The sequence below is a fragment of the Panthera uncia genome, chromosome X (assembly GCF_023721935.1).
Source record: "Panthera uncia isolate 11264 chromosome X, Puncia_PCG_1.0, whole genome shotgun sequence".
NCBI classification, from domain to species: domain Eukaryota; kingdom Metazoa; phylum Chordata; class Mammalia; order Carnivora; family Felidae; genus Panthera; species Panthera uncia.
Window position 1 is genome coordinate 8,811,725 of NC_064817.1, and position 12,614 is coordinate 8,824,338.

The 12,614-nt window shown below is 50.3% G+C and overlaps 1 protein-coding gene across 1 annotated transcript in view; it reads left to right on the forward strand.

The window, feature by feature from the left end:
* Positions 1-1,541: 1,541 nt before the first annotated feature.
* Positions 1,542-12,614, forward strand: part of PRPS2 (phosphoribosyl pyrophosphate synthetase 2) — a 35,800-nt gene continuing 24,727 nt past the window's right edge. The window contains exons 1-2 of the mRNA XM_049643431.1: positions 1,542-1,750; positions 8,342-8,525. Coding sequence (XP_049499388.1) covers positions 1,629-1,750; positions 8,342-8,525 — 306 coding nt within the window. The 5' untranslated portion in view covers positions 1,542-1,628. The remainder of the gene's footprint in view (positions 1,751-8,341; positions 8,526-12,614) is intronic.

Below are 12,614 nucleotides of genomic sequence, written 5' to 3' on the forward strand. Positions count from 1 at the left end.
TCATTGCCATGGTAATTAACTGTAAAACACAGAGATAACAACTCACTGCAAGGAGGGCTGGGTTGTTCTTTTCCTTTTTAATAATAGAGCACATACACGTCCCCAGGAAGAATGGAAAATGCTGCCAGAATGGGTGCTTTGGACAACTTTTGGGTAAACAGGCGGATTCAGGAGTTTAAAGAAAAGCACATGGACCCAGATGAAACATCCCAATTACATGAATAATCCCAAGAATCCCCCAAATCCCAATAATATGAGGTCAGTTTACAGCGGGCTACAAGCTGCCTTCTGTGTGGACGGAGGGCCAATTGTTGGCAGGGAAAACCCAGCCATTTATCCGACCTGTTTAATCTGTTGTCATTGAGGAGCATTAAATTGGCCAGCAGGACTAGCACGTGGGGCCCACATTCTCATGTAATACATTCCTTTCCTCTACATTTGATTTGTGCACAGAGGTTGGCATTTGCTTGAGAAAACCTTTCTTGCTCCCTTCTGCAAGGGGAGAGGGGAAGGAGCAGGCTCAGGGGCTATGGAGAGGGGTGGCTGGGGACCACCTGGCGGGAGCGGGTAGGGGGCAGGGTGAGGTTCCTGGGGTCAGGCCAGGAGAACCGACTGGCTGGACGTTGCAAAACTGGCCTGAGGACTTACCTAAAGACGAGGAATCTAGAGGGGCCTCGGTTTGCTCCCATTCACCATCAGCATGCAGAGTAACCCTGACCCTCCATGTGTGGTCAGGTCTCAGATGGCCACTGGCATTGGCGGCTTTTTTCAAGGGCAGCGGGCAATTTTGTAGCAGTTGAGGCACCAGCGAATTTTGACTAAGGACTAGATAGTACATAATTTAGGCTTTGCGGGCCTCGAGGCAAAATGGAGAGGTTATTACGTAGGTACTCACACAACAAGAGAGACAACAAATTTTCACAGTGGTTTCATGGACAAAATACAAAAAATAAAAATAATTTAGTACAGCTTTTTGCAGTACGCACCTACTAAAGAGAGGAAAGGATTTATTTATTTATTTATTTATTTATTAAGGGGATACTATTTTTCTTAACTGGGGTGCGATGGCAGGACAGGTACGATCACACAGATTGCAAATGTTCATGTGTAATTACCATGTTTAGCGCTCCGGTAGAAATAGGCAGCGAGGGGGATCCGGCCCCGCGGGTCAGAGTTTTACAGATCCCTGGAGCTGAACACCAGTCGTCTGCAATGGGTATGGGGGTACTCCGTGTTGGGGGGCTCGCTCCCGGTTGCTAGGTACGTCCACAGCCTCTTCCCGCACCCGCCCGCGGTGCCCAGTTAATCGGGCTCATTGGCCCTCCCTCTCGAGGCTGGACGGGAAGGTCTAGAACGGGGCCGAGAGCTCTCCCTCTACAGCCCCTCCTCCCCAGCTCCGCTCCCTCCAGCTCCCCCAGCTCCTCCTCCTCCCCCCGGGTCCCGCCGCGGCGCGTTCCGGCTCCGCCGCCCCGCTCCGGGTCCACCAAGCCCCGCCCCCGCGAGCCCGGCTCCGACTCCGCCCCTGCAGCTCCGCCCCCTCCAGCTACTTTCCACTCCGCTCCTCCCTTGGTCGACAGCCGCGCTTTCCCGCTCGCGTCGCAGCCTCCGGTGCCACTGCCGCCTCCGCCATGCCCAACATCGTGCTCTTCAGCGGCAGCTCGCACCAGGACCTGTCCCAGCGCGTGGCCGACCGCCTGGGCCTGGAGCTGGGCAAGGTGGTCACTAAGAAGTTCAGCAACCAGGAGACCAGGTGGGGGCCGCGCCGGCGGCCGGGCCGGGCCGGGCCGGGGAGGGCGCCGGGCGCGCGGCTGCGGGGCCGGGCCGGGCCCGTCGCCGCCCCCCCGCCCCCCACCCTCCGCTCCGCACCCCGGACCACTCCGCGGCCGCCCGCTCCCCCTTCCGGGGCGGGACGGCCACGACGCGGCCTCCGCGCCACCGCTGCGGCGCCCAGGAGACGCGGAGGAGGGCGGCCCGGGGCCCGGAAGGGCGACCTCGGGGCGGTCACCAGCGTCGAGGAGAGGTGGGCGCAGCCGGCGGGAACCGCCTGGGTGCAGGGCACGCGGCGACGGACGCCTCTGGGTGTGCTCGCCCGGTGCTCCCGGATCCGCGCCTGGCCGGTCCTCTACCCGGCTCCGCCCACGCCCTCTGCCCGCCTGTGCCCTGCATCCACCTGGGGCCCGTCCGAAAGCCGCGTCCCCTCCCTGCCCGGGAGCTCCGATCCCCGCGGCGGGCGGGGCCGGGGGGGGGGGCGTGGGTGTTGTAAAAGCTCCCGGGTGACCCTCCGGAGCAGCCGGGGTGCAGAAGTCTGGGTTAGCCAGAGGGGGTGTCTGTGCGGAGGGCTTGAAGAGCGTGAGAGCTCCAGAGGGCACGTGCTGGTGCCCCTGAGCGTCCTCTTCAGTTTTCTGCCCCAAACACGACACACTTTCATCCTCTGCGTAGGCCTGGGACTCTGCTGTCTCCAGCAGCAAGGCCACGCGTGGTTCGGGCGTAACTGCCACCTGTGTCTCAGGTCCAGGAGATGCGGTCACCTCTGTTCAGTGACGTCAGGCTGGTGGCCACCCTCGGAAGCGCGACAGGGGCCCCGTTTTCCACCTGCCTGAGTCCACCCAGCTCTTTGAACAATTTCAAATTGCTCTGTTTTTCTTCTCCCCCTTAAATGCTTAGCCCTGTACACACTAAGTCATGTATCTTTGGCAAAGATCCAGTTCAACCAACACTTTCAGCAAGCGATTCTGGAACAATTGATGCAGGCTGCCAGAAACAAACAAACAAACAAACAAAAAACAAAAGCAAAAAAAAAACAACAGTCCCCCATCTATACTTCCCACCATGTCAAAAATGAACCTGAGAGGGATTGCAGACTTAAAATGTAAAACCTGGAACTAAGCATTTCTAGAAGAAAGCATGGGAGAAAACCTTGACGGCCTTTGGCTTAGTCAAAAATTTCTGAGCTCCTGGGGAGTTCTGTTAATACATACGGGGAAAATGGTGTGTGTCGAGTCAACTTTTTAGGCTATATGAAGCCCCTTCTTGCGGGTGGGAAATCGCAACACGTAGTCCTGTTGATTCTGTAAGTGAAGAAACGTTTGGGAATGGGTAACAGGTGGCATAAATGCCAGGAGTCCTTCAGCCAAAGATTTCCGCTTTGTGGAGTTTCATACAGAAGCCCTGGAGGGCTCTGGAAAAGGAGAGCGTAGCTAGGTTTGAATGTTGTGATGTCTGGCCAGTCCTATTTAGGTCTCAGGAGCTCTAAGAAGAATGGGGTGAAGAAGATAGTTTCTGTTCAAGAGCTGGCGTCGTGTAAGTAGGGGAGAAATGTCTGGGCGAAGTAGATTTTGAAAGCAAATTTGTTGCCCTCCTGTGTTATCTCCGTGCAACGCGATCCTGTGCCGCCGAAGAGCCGCAAATCTAGCTCGGAAGTCCGTCGTGAAGTCGTTGTTGGATTTCTGTTCCAAATACTGGATGTACTGTTGGGTGCAACTCATTCAGGCATTGAAGTACGATTGTATGTTTGTTTTAACTCCGTTTTATTTGCTTTCCAGTATTTTATCACCACCACCTGATAAGTAGAAATCGTGAGGTCTGGAAAACCACGAAACAGGATCTCTGGGAATTGCTTCTACAGTCAGATTATATGTTTTTTGTTTTGTTTGTTTTGTTTTTTAAGTAATCTCTACGTCCAAGGTGGGGCTCAGACCCATGACCCGGAGATCAAGAGTCTCCCGCTCTACCGACTGAGCCACCCAGGTGCCCCAATATTATATGTTTTTAGTACTTAGAATATAAAACGTTAGCTTCCTGACTTTTCTCCTTCCCATAAACTGTCTAGGCCCAGGGGTTGATTTGTACAAACAGTCCTGTCTATACTAGCTGTTGTACTAGTGATCTGGTTTTTACTGTGTGGTCCCAGGGATGAGACACAGGGTAAAAGGAAGAGAAAAATGATTCAGCTCACCTAAGACGCCCCTTCCTGAACGTCTCCCCTCAGCTGGGACCAGAAATCTGCTTTGATGTCCTGCTTATCACTCCTTCCGTTCCCCACTTTTTTTTTTTTTTTTAAGATTTTTTTTTTGTAAGGAGTCTCTACATGGGGCTCGAACTCACAACCCTGAGATCAGGAGTCGCCCACTCCACCAACCGAGCCAGCTGGGCATGCCCACCCCCACCCACCACCTCATCGGACACACAGGGCCTCCTGATTTTCCCTTCTCATCTCTGAATCATTTGAGGTACAGCAGAGAGATGCCTGCCCCAGCTTCGCTATAGACCACTGAAGTTCCACCGTGAAGGTGTCTGCGGGTCTGTTCTAACATTTTAGCCCCGGTCACTTAACCTGCCCACAGGGTCGTTCGCTGATACCGAGAGACCCCACATTCTGGTTATCTATTGCTGTGTCACAAGTCACCCAGAATTCAACAGCTTAAGACAGCAATTGTTTATTTCACTCCCACACCCACAGCCCGGGCAGCACCCCGTGTGCTGGCATCTGGGGCAGTTAACTGGGGGTGGCGGGTCCACTTTGAAGACAGCTCGCTCACACGGCTGGTGATTTGGTGCTAGCTTTTGCCTGGGAGCTTGGGCCGAAAGCTCAGTCCCTCTCCACGCGGCTGCTTGAGCTTTCCCACAGCACGGGAGGCAGAAAGTGGCCGCAGCCAGTCTCTTAAGGTCTGGACTCTGAAGTCAGTGCATTGTCACCTCTGTCATAATCGGTTGTCGGGCAGAGTCCTCCCAAATCCAGTCCCCCCCCCTTTTTTTTTTTAGAATTTTTTTTAATGTTTATTATTTGAGAAAGAGACAGCAAGTGGGGGGGGGAGGGGCAGAGAAAGAGGGAGACACAGAATCTGAAGCAGGCCCTAGGCTCCGAGCTGTCAGCACAGAGCCAGATGCAGGGCTCGAACCCACAGACCGTGAGATCCTGACCTGAGCTGAAGTCGGCTGCCTAACCGACTGAGCCACCCAGGCGCCAATCCCCTTCTTGATGGGAAGAGTTTCAAAGCATCTCTGCAGCCGCCTTTTCATCAATGAGCACACTCACTCATTGTTGAGTCAGATAAACTCATCTGCCTTCTTATTGGCGGATCGGTGAAGATTCTCCATCTGAATGGCAAACGGATGCTGCCTTCTGGCCACAAGTGTTTGAAATTAAGCCCCTACACTAAAGATTGGTCGTGATCATCTTTAGGAGTAGAAGCAGGAAGAAAAGTTGCCATGGTGATAGGATTTTTTTCAGCCTCTGCCGGACTGCTGGTCATGCGGGCCCTGAGGTTCCCCAAGAAAAACAGGCCAAAGAAGCAGGTCTTTTGGGATAAAGCATCATAACACCAGAGGGTAGCAAGTTTTTTCTGTAACAGGCCAGACGGTAAGTGGTTTAGGCTTTGCAGGCCCGTGCCCTCTGGGTCGCTGCCACATCTTCCGGTTGTGTGGGGTAGAGGTCTGTCACGGGTCACTGCAGTCCTTTCTGGAAGCTCGAGGGGAGAAGCCGTTCCCTTGCCTTTCTCAGCTTCTAGAGGCTGCCTGTGGCCCTTGATTCCTTCTTCCATCTTCCAAAGCCAGCAACATAGCATCTCTCTGATGCTGCTTCAGTCCTCATGTGTCTCCCTCTCCCATCTTCAAGGACCCTTGTGATTGCATTGGGCCAACTGGAATACTCCAGGAAAATCCCCCTATTTTCAGGTCCGCTGATGAGTAACCATAATTCCATCTGCCGACTTGTTTCCCCTTTGCCATGGAACTAACATTTTCAGGGATTCTGGGGCTTAGGACATAGACCTCTTTGCAGGGCCATTCTGCCTACCGCGCCGATTTCCAAATTGACTTGATTCCACAGTTGAGAGGATGCTCACACAGGAATTACATTTAGCCCCTTAGAACTCGAAATAGGAGGGAGCACATAGAATTATGTCTCTTTCACCCTGGGGGTGGTGTCAGACTGGTTCAACCTGAAGTGGGTCATCATTTTCCACTGTTACCAAAAGTCATTTTCAGATCGGCTCAACTTGAAAGCCTTCATTTTTGTGTTTCGAGAGCCTGACGTGGGACTCGAACTCACAGACTGTGAGATCATGACCTGAGCCGAAGTCGGGTGCTCAAACGACTGAGCCACCCAGGCGCCCCTGTGTTCCGATTATTCTAGTTGAGGTTGGGTAGAAGCTTCTGTTGACTCAATAGACTACTGCATGGATTCCAAATTTTTTTTTTATTTTTAAGAAAGAATCGGCTCTTTAGAGAAAACAATATGATTGGGTCTAGTTGTCATTTAAAATAAGATTCACGATATTTCTTTTTAGAGGGAGCCCCTTTGCAGCTGGTCTTACTGGAATGCTTTCCTAAAAATCATCGTGCTGTGCAGAGTCCTACAATAAAGACCACAGGGCTTATGGGGGAAATGGGGTTGGATGGGGGTGCGGTGATCAAAACTTCAGCAACGTTTTAAAAAGACGCAAATGTCATAGAAATGGTAAAGCACTTTATACACATTACAGGCTTAGCGTAAGCGCTGTCGCAAGTATGGCCCTTTCCTTGGGGAAATGAGTCCGGGGGGGGGGGTGCTGTAGCTTTGGGGTTCTCGTGAGGCGATGGAGGGAGTCTGAAGTGGTATGTCGAGTGGTGATACCAGATGCGGGCGGGTGTGGCCGTTGTCCTGGGGAGGCGGGGCGGCGGCGGCATCGCGGGAGGATTTCTTGAGCGGCTTCTCCATCCAGCTGGGCGCCGTCCAGTTTGCTGCAGTCTTATCTCGGGATGAAAGACGGTGGGCAAGCCAACGCGGCCTTCGCGTCCGGCTCGCATTGTTCCTGAGGTATCACTTGGAAGAAGATTAGGCTTTTCAAACCCAGCATCATAGCAGAGCTGAAGGTCTCCCGGGCGCCTGGCAGTGCTGTGAAGGACGTGCCCCGGCACGTGCCAGGGACGGGCTGGCCTGCGGGCGTGTTGAGCGCTCAGGATTCTCCGCCCACAAAACAGAAATTGTCCAACATGCAACTTTCAAAGACTTTTGAAGCCCCTCTTCACTCTTTCTCCAGAAGCTACTGGAGGATGCCAACCAAAGTGCAGCAAGAAAGAGGATACAGAAAGAGGGCAATGATGTGTGGGAGAGGGGTGGTGGGATCCCCCCCCCCGGGGGGGTGGCATCTGTGCACGGGCAGAGAGAACCTGGCTCAGCCGGCGACGGGACGAACACGGGTGGGCCAGTGACATGGATGTCACTCTTGGGGCCTCTGACACGGTGGGAATGTAGACTGTCAGCCAAGCGTTTAGGCCGGAATTTGGATTCACTACTCAGAAAACTTAGCAGGTGAAAAGGTAGGACAATACACTCCAGGGAGAACAAAGCACTGAAAGTTGTGTGTAAAAGGGAAATAGAAACTTGGATTGAAGTTTACTTTGTGGCTCGGCTCTGAGTAGCACTTACACAGTTAACAGTAGCTGTCGTATTTGGTTGGAGTATTGATCTCCGTTGGGATGGTGGGACCAGAAGGCTGCAGGTGTTACAGGCAATGGGAGGTGGGGGTGGGGGGTGGGGATAGACTTATGTCCTCGTCTTCATAGCACGGTGACCACACATGATGCTTAAAATGAAAAATCAAAATGAAGCTATACAAACTTACTAGTTGGAGGCTTGAAGGGAAATGCCTAAAAACCATACCAAGAGTCCAAATTGGTTGCCTCTGGAATGTTTTGTTACAAGGCTTACAGAATGACTTCACTTTGTTTTGTTGTTGTTGTTGTTTTTTTAATTTGAGAGAGAGAGACAGAGAATCCCAAGCAGTCTCTGCACTGTCAGCGTGGAGCCCGACGTGGGGCTCAACGTCATGAACCCTGAGATCATGACCTGAGCTGAAATCAAGAGTCAGACGCTTAACTGACGGAGCCCCCCAGGCGCCCCCAGAATGACTTGAAATTTTTAAGCAGTGTGTATATGTAACTTTAATAAAAGTAAAAACTCAATATACTATTTAGCAGAAAGAAGTCAATGTAACAGGACTGAGACCTATTTCTAACGAGCATAGTGGACCCTCTCCTACATGAAAAGTTCTGCTCACAAGGTGGTCCTCAGCTAGCCTTTGGGAACTTCATTTTGGAAACGGCTCCCCCCGTTCCCAGATACGAACAGCTCACCCTACTAACCTGTATGAACAGTGTGGTTAGTGCGGAACACCTGGGGGTCCGGAACTTTGGTACGTGCCGGGCAGATGGAGCCCGTGTGACCAGCCCCCCGATCGTACCCTGGACACCGATGCGTACGGTGAATCCTGGCCACTTATCATACCTAACGGAGCTCCAGGGGACCTCGAAGACAGCAAATATACTTGACTATTAACAGATGGCGTTTTTCTTTTCCCAGCGTCGAGATCGGTGAGAGCGTGAGGGGCGAAGATGTCTATATCATCCAGAGTGGCTGTGGAGAAATCAACGACAACCTCATGGAGCTTCTCATCATGATCAACGCCTGTAAGATCGCATCGTCTTCCAGGGTGACTGCCGTGATCCCGTGTTTTCCGTATGCTCGACAAGACAAAAAGGACAAGGTAGGAGATTTGGGTCCTGTTGGAGGAACCCGCTCTGGGTGAACATCAGCCTTTTTTCCTCCCCTCCCATAGTAACTCAGAGTATCTGGGAAACATTTGCTTTCTATTTTGAGGACTGTGTAAATATGGTATCTCATCCTGGCTTTTCAAAGGTTTGTCTTTGAACCAGCCATTACGTTAATATTTACAGATCTACATACAGATAAGGCCTATTTTTGCATGTATTACAATACCATATAGCCCTGGTGACAAAATTGTTGTCTATCTCGATGGTGGTGGGTCGAACTAAATAATGCCACCCGCTGAGCACAGAAAACTGGGGAACGGGAATCACATCGCTGGAGCATATCAATGCCAGTATCTCGGTTGTGATTCTATACTATAGTTTTGCAAGATGTTCCCATGAGCCCAAACTGGGTAAAGGGCACAGTGGGACCTTTGAATTGAGGTGAGTCTACAGCTCTCTCAAGATAAAACATGTAATTTAAAAAGATACACCGTTACCTCTTTGTCACCGTTCAAGAAGAACGAAGGTTAACATCGTTGAATTTTTCTTTTAGCAACAGTAGCACTAGAGGAGGCTGTGTGGGTTTCTAGAAGAAATTAAAGATCTAGACCTTGCCTTTGAGGACAAAGAGAGAAGTTGGAATTTCTGGGGAGCTTTAGAAGGGATTGTATTAGTTTTCCATGGCTGCTGTAACACATCACACGCTGGGTGGCCTAAAACAACAGAAACGTGTTCTGTCACCATTCTGGGCCAAGCGTCAGAGAACAAGGTGTCGGCAGGGCCACGCTCCTTCTGGATACTCCGTGCGGGAAGCCTTCTTTGCCTCTTCCGGTTTCCGGTGGCTCCTGGCATTCCTCGGCTTCTGGAAGCGTCACTCTCACCTCTGCCTCTTTCTTCACATGGCCTTCTTCCCTGTGTCCGTGTGTACTTTTCCTCTTTTATAAACAGACAGTCGTTGGGTTAGAACCCATCCTGATCCAGAGTGATCTCATTTTGATCTTTGCCTTACTTCTATCTGCAAACACCCTATTTTTATTTTTATTTTTATTTTTTTTATTGTTATTTTTAAATTCTCTTTAAGTAATCTCTACACCCAAGGTGGGGCTCGAACTCATGACCCCGAGCTCAAGAGTCGCAATCTCTTCTGACTGAGCCAGCCAGGCGCCCCTGCAAACACCCTATTTTTAAATGAGGTCACATTCTGAGGCTCTGGGTAGACGAGTTTTAGGGGGATATCACTCAAACCACGATGGGGTCAACCCCTAAGCATTTATCTGCTTTATATCTTACGAATAGGTAGCTGTTCATTCGGGTTCCGTGTGAATCCTTCCATTTTGCAAGACACACGGCTGTTCTGTGATACGGTGACTAATCACGAGAAGGGTTCCCCCGATACATCTCCATTTATCACCCTAATTTATTTTCTGAAACAACACAGATTTCCAAACAGCATACAAGATTCTCTCATATATGAAAAAAAATCCCTTTATAAAGTTGTTTTTCATGTTTATGTATTTATTTTGCGAGACAGAGAGAGAGAATGAATGAATGAATGAATGAATCCATCCCAAGCAGGCTCAGCACTGTCAGCATGGAACACGACATGGGACTTGATCCCACGAACCATGAGATCGTGACCTGAGCTGAAATCGAGAGTCTGAGGCTTACCCGGCTGAGCCACCCAGGTGCCCCCAAAATTCCTTTATAAATTTGAATTCCCATACTGAGGTCCCCCTAAATTATAATGCCTCTTCAGATGTGGTTCCCAGGCCCCATGCTGAATACAGCTGTCTGTTAATTTCTCACTAGAAATTTGATCTCCAGAACTCGATTCTGCAGTTAGATATGATTTACCCTGTATCGATTAGAAGGGGTCAGCATCGTTTTTCTGTAAAGGGGTGTCTGGTCTCTGTGGCAGCAGCTGAACTTGGGTTGTAAATGGCGGGTGTGGCTGGATTCCAGGGCAACCTTTATTTATGGAGACTGAAATGTGAATTTCATATAATTGTCACTTGCCATAAAACGTTCTTCTTTTGTTTTTGTTTTTTTTTTCTTTTCATCCAGCTATTTAGTCCTGTAAAAACCATTACTACCTCAGAAGCAGCACAAAAACAAGTGGCTGGTCATGAGAGTGGGTGTGTGTGACGTCGTGACCGTGTGTCTGTATCACTTTGTGATGTAGCTTTAGCTGAGGGCAGTGAGAACCTTAAGTCGCGTGTGCTGCTGTGAAGTTTTCTCTGCATCTTTAGCTACTAAACTTCCGTTCATTTTTGTCCCCTAAGTATGATCTCTTGTCTTAGGTATTCCTCCCATTTGTGCGTTTCCATGGGACTGTTAGCGTCTTCACTTTTGTCCATATCACAAAGGAGCCAATGATGTTCTGCTGTTTCTCGTCTGTGTAGCAAGAAGTTTAGTAAATTCGGTATTCTGCGATTTGCAATCGGGTTCTCCTTTTGCTTTGGCATTCAGTGCTAAGATAAGCAGTGCATTGTATCTTCTCGGGTAAATGATTGCTTTCATTGTTACGCGGCCCCTGTCCCGCATGCACATAGCCCTAACTTTTCCTTCACTGATACCAGTCGAGACTGCTGCACGTTTTGCCTGCGAGCATCCAGTTTGCCGTTACTTCTGTTTCCAAGGTTGTGTTTTTCAGACTGTGTTGCTCATGTTCATTCATAATGAACTCTTTGTCGTGTAGACAGACCGGCACTGCTTGGCCCTGGTCCTTTGTGTGCGCCCGTCTCCTGCTTTCCGGGGGGTGTGACCACACTCCTGGCCTCCAGCCTCTGCCAGTGGTGCCCCCCATCCCCCCACCGTGCTGACGAGGACAGCCCTACAGAGTTGCTCAGACACTAGCTGGTTTACCTCTTCTGTGGCACCTGCCTCACTCTTTACCCTGTCTCCTGGTGTGGGACACTTGGGTGTGTGTTCCGTTTGGGGCCATTTTGCACACCTGTTTCCTTTCATGCCGTCTGCATCACATGGTTGTAAGTGTGTGTCTTGAAACAACCTGGTACCTATTTTTAGTGTTTCCTTGTGTTTTTTAAATTTATTTTTAAAGTAATCTTGCACCCCATGTGGGACTCGAACTCACAACCCTGAGGTCTAGAGTCGCGTGCTCTTCTGACTGAACCAGCCAGACGCCCTTTTTTTTTTTTTTTTTTTTTTTTAGGTTTTTATAAAAGCTGTTTTTAGTTTTTAACCCCATCGGACAGTTCCACACTTGGCCAAGCTTAACTGCTGATGGAAGAGATAAGACGTTCATTGTCAACAACGCACAGGCAGGGATGTGGATAGCCATTGAGAGACTGCACGGAGAGCAGCGGAGGGAGGCCTGAGTTCAGAAATTGTGTGACTTATTGTTAGAGATAACTTACTAGAAAAGAAGAAATCGCGGATGGTTGTTGGCGTCCGGTTTCTTTCGCTGCTGTGATAAATTACTATAAACTGGGGGGCTTAAAACAACCCAAATGTTTTCTCCTGCCGTCCTGGAGGCCGGAGGTCGAGAACCGAGGTGTGACAGAGCTGTGCCGGCTGCAGGCTCCAGGGAAGGATCCTGCCTGCCTCTTCCAGCTTCTGGGGGTGGCCTTGCTCCTTGGCTCAAGGCCACATCCCTCCAACCTCTGCTCTGTCTTCTCTTGGCTTCTCTGATCTCCATGAAACCTCCTTAGAAGGAGCGTACCAAGGGATTCAGAAGTGCCTGAGAGAAGTGGCCTGAGCCCGTGAGCAAACTTCATTTACCAGGAACTGGGCTGAGCGATGAGACCCCGAATGTGGGAAAACCCTTCTCCCCACTTTTCACTTTGCTTAGATCGGCTAGAGGCCCTACAGTGTTTGAATGTAACGGGAAGTCATGGGCCACCCTTGCTCTCTGGGCTCAGAAAGAAAATTCTCCTCAGCCACGGGGGGATCCCTGGGCTGCATCCAGCCCACTGGGTTTCTCTAGTCCTTTTCCTTCCCATAGGACTGTGCTACCCATGATGTCTGAGACATGATGAAATTCTGTGTAATTGACCTATTCATACATATATATATATATATACCTATATATATATATACGTATGTATATATATATATATATA